The sequence below is a fragment of the Brachyistius frenatus genome, unplaced genomic scaffold (genome assembly GCF_029030835.1).
Source record: "Brachyistius frenatus isolate BFR_SWC_R1_liver_20210118 unplaced genomic scaffold, ASM2903083v1 Contig_66, whole genome shotgun sequence".
In the NCBI taxonomy this organism is placed as follows: Eukaryota; Metazoa; Chordata; class Actinopteri; family Embiotocidae; genus Brachyistius; species Brachyistius frenatus.
Genome location: NW_027210665.1, coordinates 1,622,501 through 1,639,650, shown reverse-complemented (window position 1 = coordinate 1,639,650; position 17,150 = coordinate 1,622,501). Strand labels below are relative to the sequence as shown.

Here is a 17,150-nt window from a genome sequence, read left to right as displayed (position 1 = left end):
GTTATCCACAAAGCCAGGCCCACAGCTGAATAATCAGACTGAAATGCCATTTAATTTAGTGACATTTCCGTCCTGATGTCACTTTAGTTGACACGGAAGCTGCAACAGCTGGTTTTATGGTTTTCTGACATTTTTCACAAGGTAAAAAAAAAAAGGACATTTGTGATTTTGAGTCATCTCTCGAATACCCATAGAGTCACGACAATGTCATTCATGCGTCAACTTTTATATTTCTACTTTTTATGAATGTAGCTAGGTAACTGGGTATGTAGGAAGATGCCGCTTTCAAGGTTTTCTCAGCCATGAAAAACAGACTAATAGAGACAACGGATATTTTGAGAGATCTCGGTTATGGTGCCACCGCTGAGGATTTCTGCCAACTCGACCCAGTTGTCACATTGTCAACAAATAAATTAGTAGTAAACATTGCATACATTACATTAGACTCTACTTAGGTGACTGATTGTTTTCCGTAATGCTTACGGACCTCAGTCCTGACCCACGTCACATTCGTGCCAATTCCTGACGTTAAAGCGCACCATATTGTGTAAATTTGGTTAATTAAAAATCTTGGGCTTCAGTATCCAGTTCGTATAAAATAATAAACAGACCAGTTTGAATCACTGAACATATCGGAGATGTGGGCAGCTATTAACAAATCTGGACCCAAGCAACAGGTGCAGAAATGAGACGGACTAAAACAAAACCCAAAATGCACCCAAATGATTGTCTTGACTAAAGAATGGCTTTGTGACCGTTCCAAAAATTTAAAAAAAAATTAAAAAAAATGATGTAATCACAAAACTGTCATGTTAACAACGCAACGTTAAATTTTTATTTAACTGTGAATCAATCAAGGATCATAGAGGAAAATGATCCCGATTCCTGCGTAAATTGATTCTCTTCCCCGTATGATGAAAAGAGAGGACCGGATCCCTTCGAGTCCAGTATGGAGATGAGGGACGATTGCAGCCACCAACAACTCTTTTAAAGTGCATGTGGCATGTGAGTAGTGACTGAAGACAGCTTAAAAAAAAAAAAAAAAAAAAAAAAAAAGAGCCTATCTTTTAAATCATGCAAATGCACCGCAGGCAAACAGCAGCGGAGACATAAAGGGAGAGAAGCAGCGAGTGAGCATGAGCGAGTCGGGGCTAGGAGGGCTGGGGAGGGGGCGGAGCGAGGAGGAGGAGGAGGTGGAGAGGGGGGGTGGAGAGGGGGAGGGGGAGGGAGGGTGTCTGGTAGAGGGGAAGCACAGATTCGTCGCTTTGAGAGAGGAATGTTTTCACGCTGTTAAAACCCACCACCCCACCATCGCCACCCTCCTCCTCTCCCTCACCCCCCCTCCCCCTTCCCCCTCCCACCCCCACCCCGCACCCCACCCCTCCTCTCCCCCGCCAATCTCACACCTGATGTGTGGGGGCTGCTGGGAGCCGCATGCCAAGATGAATAACAACCGGCTGTTAGTCACGATAGCGCACGAACACACACGCCGCCTGTCTCTCTCTCTCTCTCTCTCTCTCTCTCTCTCTCTCTCTCTCTGTCGTCTTCCTTCTCACCTTCTCTCTCTTTTCCTCTCCGACACACACAAACAGCATTTTCTCTGTGATTTACGAACACATTGAGATTCCATTTCACTCCTCTGTCTCTCTGTCTCTCTCTCTCTCTCCCCACTCACCACAGCGCAACATTGACATTTGGGTTGAAGGTCACACCGCACATTCCACTCTTCCACATCGCGCTCATGACCCGCCATCAGCGCGGCTGCTGGTACCGAGTGGGTGACAATATGTGTGGGTCTGTGTACACGTGAACTAAGTCCAGAGAGAATTATTTATTTTACTTTACTTTATTTTTTTATTTTTTTTGATCGTGGCTCAATATCAGCTCTGGCTCAAATCTGCAGATACAGTCAATGTTTGCAGATTGAGACAAATCGTTGGAGAACTACAGTATATAAATTGCGGCGTTTAGTGAAATACAAACAGGTTTGTGGTCCAAATATGAAAAAATAATCATCTTTCTGATAATCTTGTCTAGAGAGCGAAAAAAAAAAAAAAAAAAAAGTCTCATTCTTAATTTTATTCTTTGAAAAAAAAAAAAAAAAAAGAGGAGAATTTGGTATCAGACAACAGTGATTCTCTGTATAAGTGACGTGCGAACAGCTGTGAGAGATAGTGTCAGTCAGTGTGTAGTTAAATAGTCTTATTACGAACTCTGAAGCGGTTATTTCTCTGAGGAGGGCTAAAAAAAAAAAAAGTTGACGTAGAATGAACACACTAGTTAACCTAAACTCACAAGGGTTGGTTAAAGTAATAATCTCAGAGATTTCTATTCAATCAAATGTTGAGTTACCATCACTGAGTGAGGTAACACGATGGGGACTGAGCCTGTGAAAGCCCCTTTGTATTTGCAGTATTATGAACTGAACAAGCTGTGCGTCTGTGGTAATATTCTCGGGCAAAAATCAAAAGCGGCTCACAGTTTTCCATCACCATGCAGTCGTTGTTCCAACACACGGGTAGTTGGAGCTCACGGGACGAGCTCCATCTCCGACTCGACCATCAAATGCCAACTGACTGACGTCACACAGGCGACACTGTCTGGATCTCCAAGAAGTGAAGTCCAAGAAATGAGCTGCAATTACGTCATTGTCGCCAACAAACAGAACAAAATGGAGATCCTTCCGATTGTAACTCTAAATCCTCTTAAATAGTGATCGTGATATAAAAATGGATGAGCCATTTTTTTTTTTTTTTTTTTAGCACTGCAACCAATGATGCCTGTTTGATGTTGTATACAGTGAACCCTCGCTATAACGCGGTTCACCTTTCACGGTCTCGCTGCTTCACGGATTTGCATCGTGCATTGTGTTCTGCATTCTGATTGGCTAAACAGTCTCTCCGCTTCTTCTCTACCTGTTTGTCAATAACGTTGCGGTTTAATATGTACACGTACGTAAAACAGCTTGCCAAATTAAAAATAATCGATGGTGGCATGTCGGTTTATAAGAATCTTTTTGCCCAGAAGAAAAAAGAGCGACAACAACTACCGATAACTATGTTCTTCTCTCGAAAAACCACACCTGCACCGCCGGCTTTAGAAGAAAGAACCGCTGCAGAGCGGAGTCAGGATGCAGCGGCTCAGTCAGAAGAGCAGTGAAATACACGAGTCACTATTTGTCCTACTGTACTTTGTATTTGTTTTCATAATCATTTTTCATTTCCTCCCGTTCTAATCCAATGACTCGGGTCGCAGTGGGGCGGTGCCGATCTCAGCAATTTGAAGCCTTCAGTTCGTATTGATGATTAAAATTATTATTTTACAGTACAGTAGTTATTTATAAAAAAAAAACATTTATACAGTACTTTTATTTGTTAAACAAATGCTTGGGCCTGTAAAAAGGTTTTGTTCTTTGGTTTCAATGTATTATGGAGTATTTCATTGTATAATAATTGTAAAAAAAAAAAAGGTTACTACTTCACGGATTTCACCTATCACGGTCTCTATTTGGAACGTAACCCCCGCGATAAACGAGGGTTCACTGTATATCAAAATAAAGCAATATTCAATAAATGGGTAGACGTTTCACATTTATTTAAGCAAGAAATCAACTATTAAGATAAATGTCAAAAGATATTCTGCCAGTCTTTGTTAAACGGTCGCCCAGCTAATGCACGTCTGAGTTAATGGATAGTCTTAAGTTTTATAGATAAAGCTGCCAGTGTCAGGAAACTGGACCCATGTACATATGGGAAGCAACACTTTGCGTTCTGTCATTAAAAAAACTGATCGTTTTCATTATCCTGATGGACAAAAACAATCGTACCAAGCAGCTGCATCTACCTGCACTGTTGTCAACGGCTCCCAGCACAGAACCTAGAAACAAGTTTACTGAACAAGTTAACTTCTGCCACAAAAACAGCACAGAACTGTTGAAAACATACATTAGTGCAGGACATTTAGCAAGTCAAACACAGACCAGATTATTTTTTTTGCAGGGCTGGCAGACCAAGTCTCAGCTAAAGAGAGAGTAAATATTGGACTAGAATTTGCTCATTACTAGAAAAATTTGGCTTTTACAGCTCTCTTCATTATAGGTCCACAAGTGTGATGCGAGACCAATTCAATGTAGAAGTTCTTTGATAAGGATACAAAAGGTTGAATCGCATTAAATGGAAAGGACACAAAAGGGTCAGCAATAAGCCGAGCAGGAAATGATCCAACCAAGGACACATGGGGGATTTTGTGAACTGGTCTGGTTGTAAACGGTGGGTTTGCCAGTCTCCCCGCAATATACAGCATTGCTTCTCAGCACCTGACCACCTGATTACACCAGCCTACTTTATAAAACCATATAGAACCTAAAGCACAGAATCGTCAATATTAGTCGTGTTAATGCGCTAGAATTATTTATTTATTTTTTTTTAAACAGCTTTGCAAATCCTTTTAAAATATTTGTCTCCAAATACGCTTCTAGTTCAGCTGACAACCTACAACCTGCAACCTCCTTCACACAGGCATGATAAAAAAATTTTTTTTTTTTTTTTTTTAAATAGTTTAGAGTTGTTTTAAGCACGCAAGTAACAAATATTTCAGCCATTCAGTCTGAAGCTTTTCACCAAAGTATGCTGGGGTGGGCTTCCGCTACCGGTGACCCTGAAAGGAGAAAGAAAATGTACACCGCAGAGGAGAGATGGCATTCAGAGGTTCATAAAGCCCTTTTCAGTCGCAGAACATGTGACATTGCCGACTGCATATATCTGTTGGAAGTAATCGCTGTTTAACTGAAGACGCTTTAGGAATGACGGCGTCGGTTGGTGTGTTCGTTCACCGCTGACCGAAACATCTACTCAACAAACTTTGTTAAAGAAAAGCATGGTTTCACACACAATAAATTTGAATGACTCCAGTGATCTTTTTTTTTTTTTTTTTTCTTCACTCAATGCCATCAGGAAGCTGAGATTTGGTTATGACAAAAATAATCTTGACAATGGTTGAATGGACTGGCATCAAATTTAGTGCAGACATTCATGTCGACCTGAGCATGAATTGTCCTTTGACTTTTCATCGAGCACGCTCCATTAAAAGGTGGATCATTTTTCAAATACTTTTTATATGTTTATAACAATTTTCCCATCAGCCCTAGATGTATTTTGCATGAGGTAAATTAAATAAGATGGTTCATGTGGTCAAAATAAAAACCTGCCTAAACATGCACGCATTGGATTGTGATTGAGACACGAGTATCCTGGTTATGATCAGGTTTTTTTATGGGTCCGGTTTTAGTGTTTGTGCACGCAAACATCCATATGCGAGTGAAACCGGTGTCGTATTTACATCTTGAACAGATTTCTTCACACTACCGACTACTGGCACAGGTGTGGCTTCAGCCAAGTGACCAGAGATACAAACAGCGGCGCCGGCAGCAAAGGAACAGAAAGTTGTCTTTCGGTAATGAAAGAGTTAAACATACTCTGGTTGGTAACGTAAAAGAGGGAGAAATCATCCAAATGTTGACCAGTTCAAGTCTACAGTCGACCGGTTGCAGGAGGCCAGTTTCCCCCAGCATGTAAAGTGAAACAAGTCAGGTCAATGGCAGTCATGAGTTGAATGGAGAAATGAACTTGGCGATGTTCTAAAACCATAACAATCATGGAAAAATAGCCCCTTGGATTCGTATAATGACGGGTATCGTAACGGGTGCTATTGATGTGTGTGTGTGCGTTTTCTGTACCTGCATGCCGGTTGGGCTCAGTAGGCTCCACCAATCCCTGTCCAGGCCAAAGACGAAGGCGTTGGCCAAGCCGTGAAGCGGTGCCGACAACACGTGCAGCAGGGTGAGCGAGAAGGATGGACCTTGACGGTAGACGGCATTGTGGAGCCTGTTGGAGGAGAAAACAAAATAGAGAGACAGAGAAGAGTTGAGTTTATATATACATATATTTAAAAAAAAGAAGAAAAAAAAAAAGTTGTAAATAAGGAGACAACCTGCAAGAGAGCTTCAGAGGGGAGGATGGAGTAATTGAAGGAGAAGTCAGACGGGGGAAGGAAGACAGCAACAGGAGAAACGGGAAGGATGGAGCGCAAGAGGTTGATAGAGCAACGGAAGGAGAGTGAGAGAGAGGCAGAGGACAAGTGAGTGACAGAGTGAGGGACAGGGTGAGAACGAGAGGTAATGAGAGCGAGTGGCAGAGGCAGGGAAAAGAGGAGGGGGGGGAGAGAAGGGGGGAGAGAGAGAGAGAGGAAAAGGGGAGGGTGAAAGAGCGAGTGAGCTTTATATCAGCGTTTAAGAGCCCATTAGGCAGCGTGAGACGGCTGGGCTGACACATTCTTGGCTGCCGCTCCGACAGCACGCAGCACTTTACAAGGACAGGGAGATGTGTAGCGCTCAACTCCCTTCCTCTCCTTCTCACCCCTTTCTCTCATCTCAGTTTCCTGCCTCTCCGAACCACGATTTTTTTTTACCGTCCCATCTCGTCCTTCTTTTTCATTCCGCTCACGTTTCCAACTCGCTGCTTGCCCACCTCCCGCCCCCTCCCGCCCTCCTTCCTCTCCCTCCCCCAACCCCAGATAGCTCTCCCAGTTCTTTGCATTCAGTTTCATCTATCTGGATATCTCATTTCTATCTCGACTCATGGAGGGCGATCCTCCCTTCCTTTCTTTTCAATTTCCCCTCCCTGCGCCGGGGAACCTGCGGTATGAAGACCCTGATATTGCACGGTGCAGCCTAGAACTAATGGCTGCCTCTGAGAATGATGGTGCTCAGCCATTAACCCTGGATTAACCCTGTATTAGCGCTGCTCGCTGGGTTAGCCCGCCACTAATGTCTTTTATTGATCTATTAGCGAGAGAACCAAACCGCATGCGGCTCGTGGCATTTTCTGCACGTGTTGTGTTCCTGCGAGGTAAGTGGCCACGGTGGTTGACCTCTGGGTCCCGAAAAGTCATCCCCCAGCTGTCGGTGTCCCGCCGGGGAGGAAGATACAAAAACCAACCATGTGAGAGAAAGAGCCGCTGTTGTGTTGTGGTCACCAGCCGTTACGCGAGACTCCACAGTCACTCATCACCACACAGTCAGGGGAGGAGAACGGTTTCCAGTCAGCTGCGACGATAATAATTTTGGTGAAATCTCTCGCCAACAGCGTTGACTGCTTTGTTTCTAACCGTTGACGGGACTCAACACCTTCAACATGTACAAACAAGTCCAGGTGTTTAAAAGTGACATTAGTGAAGCTGCTGGAAATAAGGCACATACACAAAACTTTCCTCTGGTGCCGAACCAAATCGTTTTTATAATTTGTTGTGACGCCAAGTCATTATCGTCTGGTCCAGCAGACCAAGAAAAAAAAAAAAAAAATTAAAAAAAAAATCAATTCTATTATCTTGAACAACAACAACAACAAAAAAAGACAACAGCTGTTTTGTCTAAAAGTCCTTAATTACCTACAACAATGGGGCAATACAGTTTTTAACAACGCAAACAGGAGTAAAACATTTACGGGTATATTGGAAACTATTTCCAGCTCCAGATTGATATTATAAGAACAGGACATTGTGGGCCTGACTCAAAGCCTTTAATCTGACTTCCAGCCTCAATCTAGTTTTTGTAATATCCGGATTGATTTTTGAAAGTCTGGACTGCAAAAAAAAAAAAAAAAAAGATAAAATTTGATTTTTTTTTAATTTTTTTTTTTGTGCAATCGTGGATACGAACCACATTTGGAGACGGTTTAAAATGTGACGGTGCGTCTCAGTCCGAACGCTCCCGGCTCAGATCGGATTTTTTTTGGCGTCGCGAACGCACACGGTGACGACGTCATTTTCAGAGACAGAGATCTATGCTGCCGCGAGCAGAGAGGACTGTGGAGGACACGCAACAGCGACGCTCCACGGACAAACGCGGAAATTAAATCGTCTGCTGGCACGGGCTGGCCGCATCACCGGCGTAGCTGCGCGTGCATCGTTACCATAGGAACCCCCCTGCAGATCCGTGCGAACAGTCTCTCCTGAAGATCTGATTTGAGAATCAGAAGCCAGAATAAACTTTAAATACATTTTTTTTGGGCAACACTTGAGTCTTTGGCTGAACAGGTACGACTTCAGGATAAATCCTGTGGGTTTGTTGGCATTAGGAAAGGCATCAAATATGTTGGTAGGGTTATCCTGTTGGAGCGTTTCCTTCGATGACAGATGGTTTAAGTACTGAAAAGCTAATGGATAAATCAATTTGAACAGATTTAAGCACAATGTAGGAAAAAAAAAAAATCCCCTGGCTGCCAGGAAGGGGCAAGTAGCAACACTTGCAAAAAAAATAAATGTATAGGAAATACACTTTTAAAGAGCAACTTGCAGGTTTAAATTTCCACAAAATGGGTTCTTAATATTTCTCGGAAACGACCAACTGAAAAGTTAATGCACAATTTTGTATGTTTTATGAGACAAAGGCAAAAATTCAGAAGAAAATGTGAGTATTTTAAGCTGCGGTCTTGAAACGTTCATTCTTTTGACAATACTACAATAGTATGAATACTAGTGGGCGGTGGCGAGTCTGAGCGGCTGCGATTTGATGAGTTTGTCTTTTTAGCCAGTTTCACTGCATTTAATGAAGACGTGCAGTATCCTGTGCCCTCTATTTTAGTGCCATGTGGCTCACTGATCACATTTTTCAATTTGTTCAATATTTTATGAACCATATTAATCCCCACTACAGCTGACCCATTCAACTGAAGTGCAACGATTTGTTGTCCCCATGTTGTTCCACACAGTAAGTCATAATGGAGCTACAAGAGAATAGTAGAAAGTGAATGATGAAGCTTGAAATAAAAAATAAAAAATCTTTAAATTGCTGGTGCTTATTATCAAAGCTGCAATAATTTTACATTAAGCTTGATTTTGTGTGCACATGAGCCGCTTTGAATCTTCTTCATTGGCACCCTCTTGTCCAACTGTAATCCCCCTCATTTCTAATTTTCTCCGTCAGGTTTGGACCGCTGGATCGGTCTCATAAGTATTATGAGAGCGAAGCTACAACCGGAGTCAAATTCCTTGCATGTGTTAACATACATGGACAACTCTGATTCTGATTACTGTGAAAACCACGAGATCAAATGAAGCGGACCTCCCTTCTTCTGTCATGAATGAATTGACTGGAAAGTAGAAAGAACCTGCTGACTAACGGTAAATAGAGAATTTCTGTCCGTTTTTTGTTGTTGTTTGTTTTGGCCCTGATCCCAAACCCGAGTTCTTTAAAAAGGAGCATGCACAGATACCAAGTCTCATCCCATACCTACTAAACGCTGATTAAATGTATCCGACACGTTAAAATATCAGGTGTTCCCCTCTTAAATTTGGTGCGCATCCTTCTTCAAAATCGACTTAATCATAACACCAAAGGTCCCGGTTGAAAACGAAACCCTGAATATGACATAAACAACAGTTCAGTTGGGTGAACGAGACTCCAGATGCAATCTGCTAGTAAGAAAACGTCTGACTCTGCTGTAGTTGGTAGTTGAGAGATCCTCAGTACGCTCTTGGTTGTATAGTGACGTTACAGAGAGCCAACAGATAGATGTTATACTGCCTTGTTATCAAGTTACGCATGTGACTTATTACTAATTAGCGACAGTATCACCGGCGGTAGCTTTAAGTTTTTGACAGAGCTTCCAAGCAGAAAAAGTGTCATTTATTAACATCAAGCAATACAGTGTGAAACACACACCACGCCAGCAACTTCTGTCTTTTTAAGCAGCTAATGTGTCCGCCAGCACTTGTGAGAATTGAGAAGCTGCTAGCTGAATATCTTGTACGCTGATCTTTGCTTACAAGAAAGGAGGGATAACAGATTTGTTGCCGTCTCGAGCTTCAGGGAATCCGTGTCTTTTTGCCATCTCAGTTTGTCGGAAAGGAGTCAATCACCGGTGCGACCGTGCAATTTTTCCACATTCGCATATTCTAATTTTCCCTCGCATATGGAAGGAAATACACACAGCGTAGCGCCCGCCCGGCATTATGGAGAGTAGCACCGCAAGCGGAGGTCCAGAAAACATCGGAAAGGAGAGAAAGCAAAAGTCGGATTTTGATCCGACTTGTAGTGATGAGTTTAGGACATCCTGAAACTCAGAGCTGTGATCTGTTATCGCGGTATCAGGTGTATGAAGGAATTAACGCTACACATTTGACGGCATATCTGAAGGACTAAACTGACCCGAGACACAATTTTCGATGACTCGGATTTTGGTTCACGTCCCAGTTCTTCTATTAAAGCCCCAAATTTTGCATCTTTAAATAACAGGTACGATAACTTTGTTAAACTACGCAAGTACAGAATCAAGATTTTTTTTTTTTTCTTTCAGTGAGAACTGCAGGAGAACAGCACAGAAGATGATTATGGAGATTCGTCCACAAATCTGGTTATAATCCTCTCTTATCCTCTTTTGCAGTGTGGGGTTGCAAGGTTTATTTGCCATTAATCTGTCTCCATTTACCTTCCAACAACGCTTTGAAAAGTTGTGACAGGAAAAAAAAAAAAAAAAAAACCACAAGCTGGATTGGCCAGGCGGTCGGAGACGAACCGGTAACAAGTACCTACCTGCTGTCGCTCTGGGTAAGGGTGTCAACTAAATGTCTAAACAGAGCTTAAAATAAAACCAACAGTGCAGCTAGTGGAGCGTAGAGTGGCGTGTCCGTGCGCTTGTCGGAGTAAGGACCGTTTCAGAGCAACGCTGCCTGTTTTCTGGGTTAGCCTAGCGCGGTATCTCCGAGGACCAGACCAGCTGCTGCTCACATTCATTTCACTTCCCATTAAAGGTGAAATAAATCAGGAGTCCCCACACAACCTCCGAAGAGACGCAGGAAACGCACACACGCATACGCGCGCATACGCACGCAGAGGAAGTCGGACACATGCAGATATGTATAAAAAAAAAAAAACCACATCACCGCCGGTACATGTGTGAAAAGGTGTCTACACACAGTATAACCGAGGTCACATGCATTGAGGATGTCGGAGGGAGAGGAAATGCGGTGGATGCACGTTTCTGTGTGTGTGTGTGTGCGCGCGCGTGCGTGCGCGCGTGCCTGCATGTGTGTGTGTTTCTCTGACAGCGCAGCGGTGAGAGTGAGTGGGTCTGTGTGAAGGGGGGCTATTTCTGGCGTCTCATTTTTTTTTTTTTTTTCCTGCTGCCGCAAAGAAACACGATCGGCGTCCGGGAAACGAGAGCTGGCAGCAAGCAATCATCTGCCTGCCACACACACACACACACACACACACACACACACACACACACACACACACACACACACACACACACACACACACACACACACACACACACACGGCACCTCACAGCGCCGAGCAACACGCGCCATGGCAACGGAACAGCCGCAATTAGAGGCGAAGAGCCTTTCCCCTCCATCGAGGGAGAGACGGAGAGCAAAATGAAAGGAAGAAAGAGAGCAGGCGAGAGGGAGAGAAAGAGAGACAGGAAGGTGGGGGCGGTGAGGGGGGGGAGGGCGGCGGCGGCGGCGGGCACTAGATGAGTGTCAGAGAAACAGCACTGCACAGGAAGGAAAGAGGGAGGGAGGGAGGAGGAGGAGGAGGAGGAAAGGAGAACACGATAAAGAGGTGAAAACGTGGAAGAGTGAGGCTGTGAAGGGGAACGAGGGCCGAGAGCGATGGAGGAGGGAGAGAGAGGAGGGCAAAGAGGTGAAGGAGTGAGGCTGAATGAAAACGACTAAAAAGCAGAGGAGGCAGGCAGCAAGGAAGAGGTGGAGGAGGAGTGGGGGGAGGGAGGGTTCGGGGAGGGGGTGAGGGGGGGAGGTGAGATATCCAAAAAGACAGATTGCAAGACATGAGTGAGACAAACAAAAGAGATTACGTGCGCGAGAAACCAAGATAAGACGGGGTGGCGACGGGGTGGGGGGTGGGGGGTAAGATAGAGGGAGAAGGAAGCGATGGAGAGACGGGTGGAGGCGTGCGGGGGAGGGAGGGGGAGGGGGGTGGTAGGCTGTTTCTCCTGTGTGAGCCGGGCTAATGAAAGATGAATGAGGGAGGCAGCGGTGGGAAGGAGAGCGTGGCTGCGGGCGATGCCTCGCTGAGCTGCTGCGTGTGCGTGTGCGCGTGTGTGTGTGTGTGTGTGTGTCGCTGACTCGAGCCCGTCTCACAACAGAGGTGATATTGTTTATATAATATCAGGCGCAAATGGTCAACAACAATAAACACGCACGCGCGCACGCGCTCGTCCACGCCGCGGAGCAGACGTACGTAGCTTTAAGTCTCAGGCTGCTACCACCTGTAAACATGCAGTCAATCATTAGTACTCGCGCGGCGTCTCCGAGCCTCGCTCACTTATTCAGACCTTCCATCTATCATGCTGTCAGTCACTCTTTGAACCCGTCTCGCTCTCACCCTCCGGATTCTGTGCAAAATCCCTCACTCGCTGCCTCCCTATCTCTTCCAATATCCCACCCTGCCAGTCTTCACCACTTTCCAGCCATCAGTTTTCCTCCCTCCCCCCCGATCGGAGTTCACCTTTTTGTCTGCCTCTAATTGCTGTGCCGAACATCGGCGGAGCTGTGGCTGAAACGCACTTTAACAGCTCAGACGAGAACTCCTTCCTCCCCCCCCCCCCCCCAGAGTGGAGGACAGCCAGACACAGAAGTCATCCTGAACCCGATTGCACTTCCTCCTCTATGACTGACTGCTTTACTTCTCCTTTTTTTTTTTCTTCTTTTTTTTTCCTTCAGACAAATCACATGCTTCGCAGTGCCTAAACAAGGCCGTCATGCTGCCTGCGGTGCCGTCGCTGACAGCAAATCTGAACTTTACTCAGGCTAAAAGGGATAATTCTGCCAAAATTGACCTTGATTTCTAAGAATATATTACAGAGGGGATAAAATGACAGACATTGTGGCACACTATAGGATGGGATTTATATAGGATATATATGTAATAGATTATTTTGAAATAGTAAAGCCAGCTGTGGTGATTCTTACTGCGGCAGAAACGTTTTAAAAGGTTCATAAAATGATCTGAATGCACCTGAAGATTAAATTCAGTTTGAATTATAGAAACTAAAATTTTCACACCAAATTAAACCAAAACAAAACACTCCTCCCAAAAAAAAAAAAAAAAAAAAAAAAAAAAAAAGTCGGAAAAAAATTAACGAGGAATTATCACAGTTTATTTAAGTCTAATTACGCTTCATGATGCTTCGGGGCATTATAGCCTTTTATTGAATTTTAATTAGGTAGAGTCCTCTTATTGAATTCAAATGCTTGAAACACAATCAGATCATTGTGGATTTACGGGTCAACAATTTTAAGCATTATAAACCATTCTAATATAATTATTAAGTATAAATCAATTCTTAATTAGTTTTGACAAAACTCCTAAACTCAAGTGAAAATAACATTTGATCCTGGGACTCGGGGGTCAAGCTTCTCTGTTAATTGTTCACTTCTTGTCTATTGTGCGCGTGTGGTGGCCTTCGGGCCGGCAGAGACCCAGGACAGGCTTTTCATTGTACGACGACAACATGTGATCACTCAAAGCTCTAATGTTTGTGAACTATCAGCAGAAATACGCTGCTCTCGATAAATTTGGACACGTGAATCCTCCTCCGCGCCGAGTGCAACGACACCTAAATAAACCATGGCCCGGGTGCGTCTGCGTGTGCGTGTGCACCACAATTGAAAAGTGGAACGTAATCTGCTTTGATCATGAGGTCAACGTGGGTAACACTGCCACGGACTCCTATTATAGAAACACACACATGCGCATTTCTTGTCAGCGGTCTGTGCAAAAACAAATCTCACTGAACACACACACACACACACACACACACGCACACACACACCTGCACGGGATGCGCACACATACATGCGCGGTAAAAGACAAAGAGGCACACACGCACACCCCAGGGACTATAGCGGCTAACGTTCACCAACAGAATAAAACCCAAACAAAGAGACATCCTGTTTCCTGGAACACAACACCGCTGCGCTGGGAGCCGGTAAACACACACACACACACACACAAGACACACACGCGCGCGCGCACGCACACACACGCACACACACACACACACGAAATCTGTCCATCGTACATCGCCACGCATGTGTTTCCCTACACCTGATTCATGTACCTGCATGTGTTTGTGCGTCCAGCGATGCCACTGGCTGTGCCTTCGAGTGTTTGTGCACGCGAGCGGCTGTGGCTAGAAGTGCGTGCGCGTATGTATGTGTGTGTGTGAGAGAGAGAGAGAGAGAGAGAGAGAGAGAGAGAGAGAGAGAGAGAGGAGGGAGGGAGAGCAGATGATAGAGTAGGCTTTAGCGATTCCCTGGAGTGTGAGGCAGCGTTTACGGCACTCTCAGAGCAGCCAGAGTGATGAATATTTAAAGACGTGCCTGAAAGAGCAGAGGGAGGGGGAGCAGGGTGTGTGTGTGTGTGTGTGTGTGTGCGTGTGTGTGTGCGTGCGTGGGTGGGTGCATGTACGTGATTGTGTTTGTGTTTGCATGCACCAGTGAATGTGTGCGTGTGACTAAGTGTGCGTGAGCGAGGTTACGTAGTGTGTCCTTTAGCATGTGCGAGTGTAGACCATATGGCCGTACATGAATCTATGTTTACGCCTATATGTGCCTGTATGGAGTTTGTATTTCTGCATCCGGATGGATGTGCCTGTATAGCTTGTATATATATATATATATATATATATACATACATACATACATATATATAAACATACATATATATATATGTATGTGTGTGTATATATACATATATATATATATATATATATATATATATATATGTATGTGTGTGTATATATATGTATGTGTGTGTATATATACATATATATATATACACATACATACATATATATACATATTTAGGGATTAAGGAAGTAGATATAGTTTAATTGCTTTAGGCAAATGGGAATGGTCATCCACCTGTTTTGTATGTGTATGTGTGTGTGTGTGTGTGTGTGTGTGTGTGTGTGTGTGTGTGTGTGTGTGTGTGTGTACGCGTCATTTACATCCATGCAAATATATACGTTACTGTGTATGTAACTGTCTCTCCACTACAATACAGACAGAGAGTCTCGTGTTTGTGTGTGTGTGTGTGTGTGTGTGTGTGTGTGTGTGTGTGTGTGTGTGTGTGTGTGTGTGTGTGTGTGTGTGTGTGTGTGTGTGTGTGTGTGTGTGTGTGCACTTTACACAGCCCTATAGGCCAGCTCTCTGTCTCACTAAATGGGGATGAATAGCGGAGCGTCACTGCTGCTCAATGGGAGACGAATGGCAACGCGGCTCTCCGTCCCCAGTTACACACCGATCACTGTCGGAGACGGAAAACACGAGTGTGCACGCACACAGGCTGCCACGGTAGCCATGGTCACGTACCCACCAAAACGCTATCTGGGCCACACAGCCACATGTGGCTACGCTATCGCACAGGCAATCAAGGTGTTCAGAGAGCATGACATCTGACACCACTCACATCTCAGATTTACAAGGGATTTACGTAATCTGTGTCAAAATAATAGAAACATCAAATCTGATGACCAGAGAAGTCATTCTATCTGCTTTCTTAATATGCTAACTTACGAATTGAATTAAAATAGAGTAAAATCTGACCGAGGTGCCCCTCCTCCCCCGGAGCGTGTCACGCCACTTCTGCAAAAAAAAAAAAAAAAGCGCAGATCAAGAGTGACACAAAAAGAAGGAGAACGGCGGATTTTTGGCTCCAAATCTGAAAAAAAACAACCAAAAAACCCCAAAAAAACCCATAATATCTGCAAACTACACCAAGTTCGAAAACTTTTTTTTATTTTTTGTTATTTTTATTTAGCGAACAGGCCAACGCTGCCACTCTCGTACAATAAATTGAAAGTGAAGAGATAGATAAATAAAAGAGGCTTGCAGACAAATAAAGACGAGCGTTGGAACCTTGCATGGTGCCTTTCAGCATCAGCTCACTTGTTCAAGTAAACAAAATACACCACAAAAGATAGTAGGATATACAGCGCAAACCACACACACACACACACACACACACACACACACACACACACACACACACACACACACACACACACACACACACACACACACACACCCAATGCGCGCTCAATTCAAGATATTCCGAGAGGCGTAGAGGCACCGAACGGAAGGAAGGGAGTGTAGAAAGGAGAGAGAAGGCAGGAGTGAAAAAGAGAGAGACGGAGAGAAAGAGCGCATCCTGGGATGCAAAAAGCCGAATACAGTGAGATAAGAGTTAATGTATCCCCCCCCCACCCCTCCTTCATCCCTCCCGTTTGGCTCTCTCTCTCTTTCTTCCTCCCTCCATCCCTCCCTCCCTCCTCCTCCTCCTCCGCCGCCGCCGCCGCCACCGCCTCCTCCTCCTCCTCCCCGTTCTCTTTGAGGGATGAATAATAACTGCTGCTCTGAGATTTCCTCCCTCGTTTTTCAAAGCGCAGAACGGAGATGGGGAAGGTCTGCCTGGCCCGGGTTGCGCGTGTGCGCACACGCACACAAGACACGCACGGAAGCACACACAGATGCATGCGCACGCCGTCTTGTTCTCGCTGCTCGCCTGGAGCAGGGAAATCAGATCTCCTCCAGAGAAAGGCGGGAGGTGTGTGTGTGTGTGTGTGTGTGTGTGTGTGTGTGTGTGTGTGTGTGTGTGTGTGTGTGTGTGTGTGTGTGTGTGTGTGTGTGTGTGTGTGTGTGTGTGGAGGGGGGAGAGGGAGGAGAAGGGGGAGCGCTTAGACGCTGTAGGGAGCCTATCCAAAAATCCCCTCGTATAGGCCTACACACAACACACACACACACACACACACACACACACACACACACACAGCATCCAGGGAAACCAAGAATAACTAGGCAGGATGCGAGCGAACCTCCCGGAGCGCCAGGGTGAACTCAAGGTTACAGACGTATCACCAGTTCAAGCCCCGCCGCCAGGGCCAATCTATCGACACTGAAGCACCGCTCCTCGAGGAACGCGGCCCTGATTGCTAAAGGCAACCGGCTCTGAAACCCGGAGTTGGGGCTTCTAGACAAAAGCCCTACAGAAAAAAGAAAGAAGAGGGGGGGGAAAAAAAAGAAAAAGGGCATTGAACGTGGAGGCCAATTTCTCGGGCGCTCGG

The 17,150-nt window shown here is 44.9% G+C and overlaps 1 protein-coding gene across 2 annotated transcripts in view; it reads right to left on the bottom strand.

The window, feature by feature from the left end:
• LOC138625827 (cyclic AMP receptor-like protein A) overlaps nucleotides 1-17,150 on the bottom strand; it is a 55,053-nt gene that overhangs the window by 6,396 nt on the left and 31,507 nt on the right. For both annotated transcript variants that reach the window (XM_069707034.1, XM_069707035.1), the window contains exon 12: nucleotides 5,735-5,882. In XM_069707034.1, coding sequence (XP_069563135.1) covers nucleotides 5,735-5,882 — 148 coding nt within the window. The remainder of the gene's footprint in view (nucleotides 1-5,734; nucleotides 5,883-17,150) is intronic.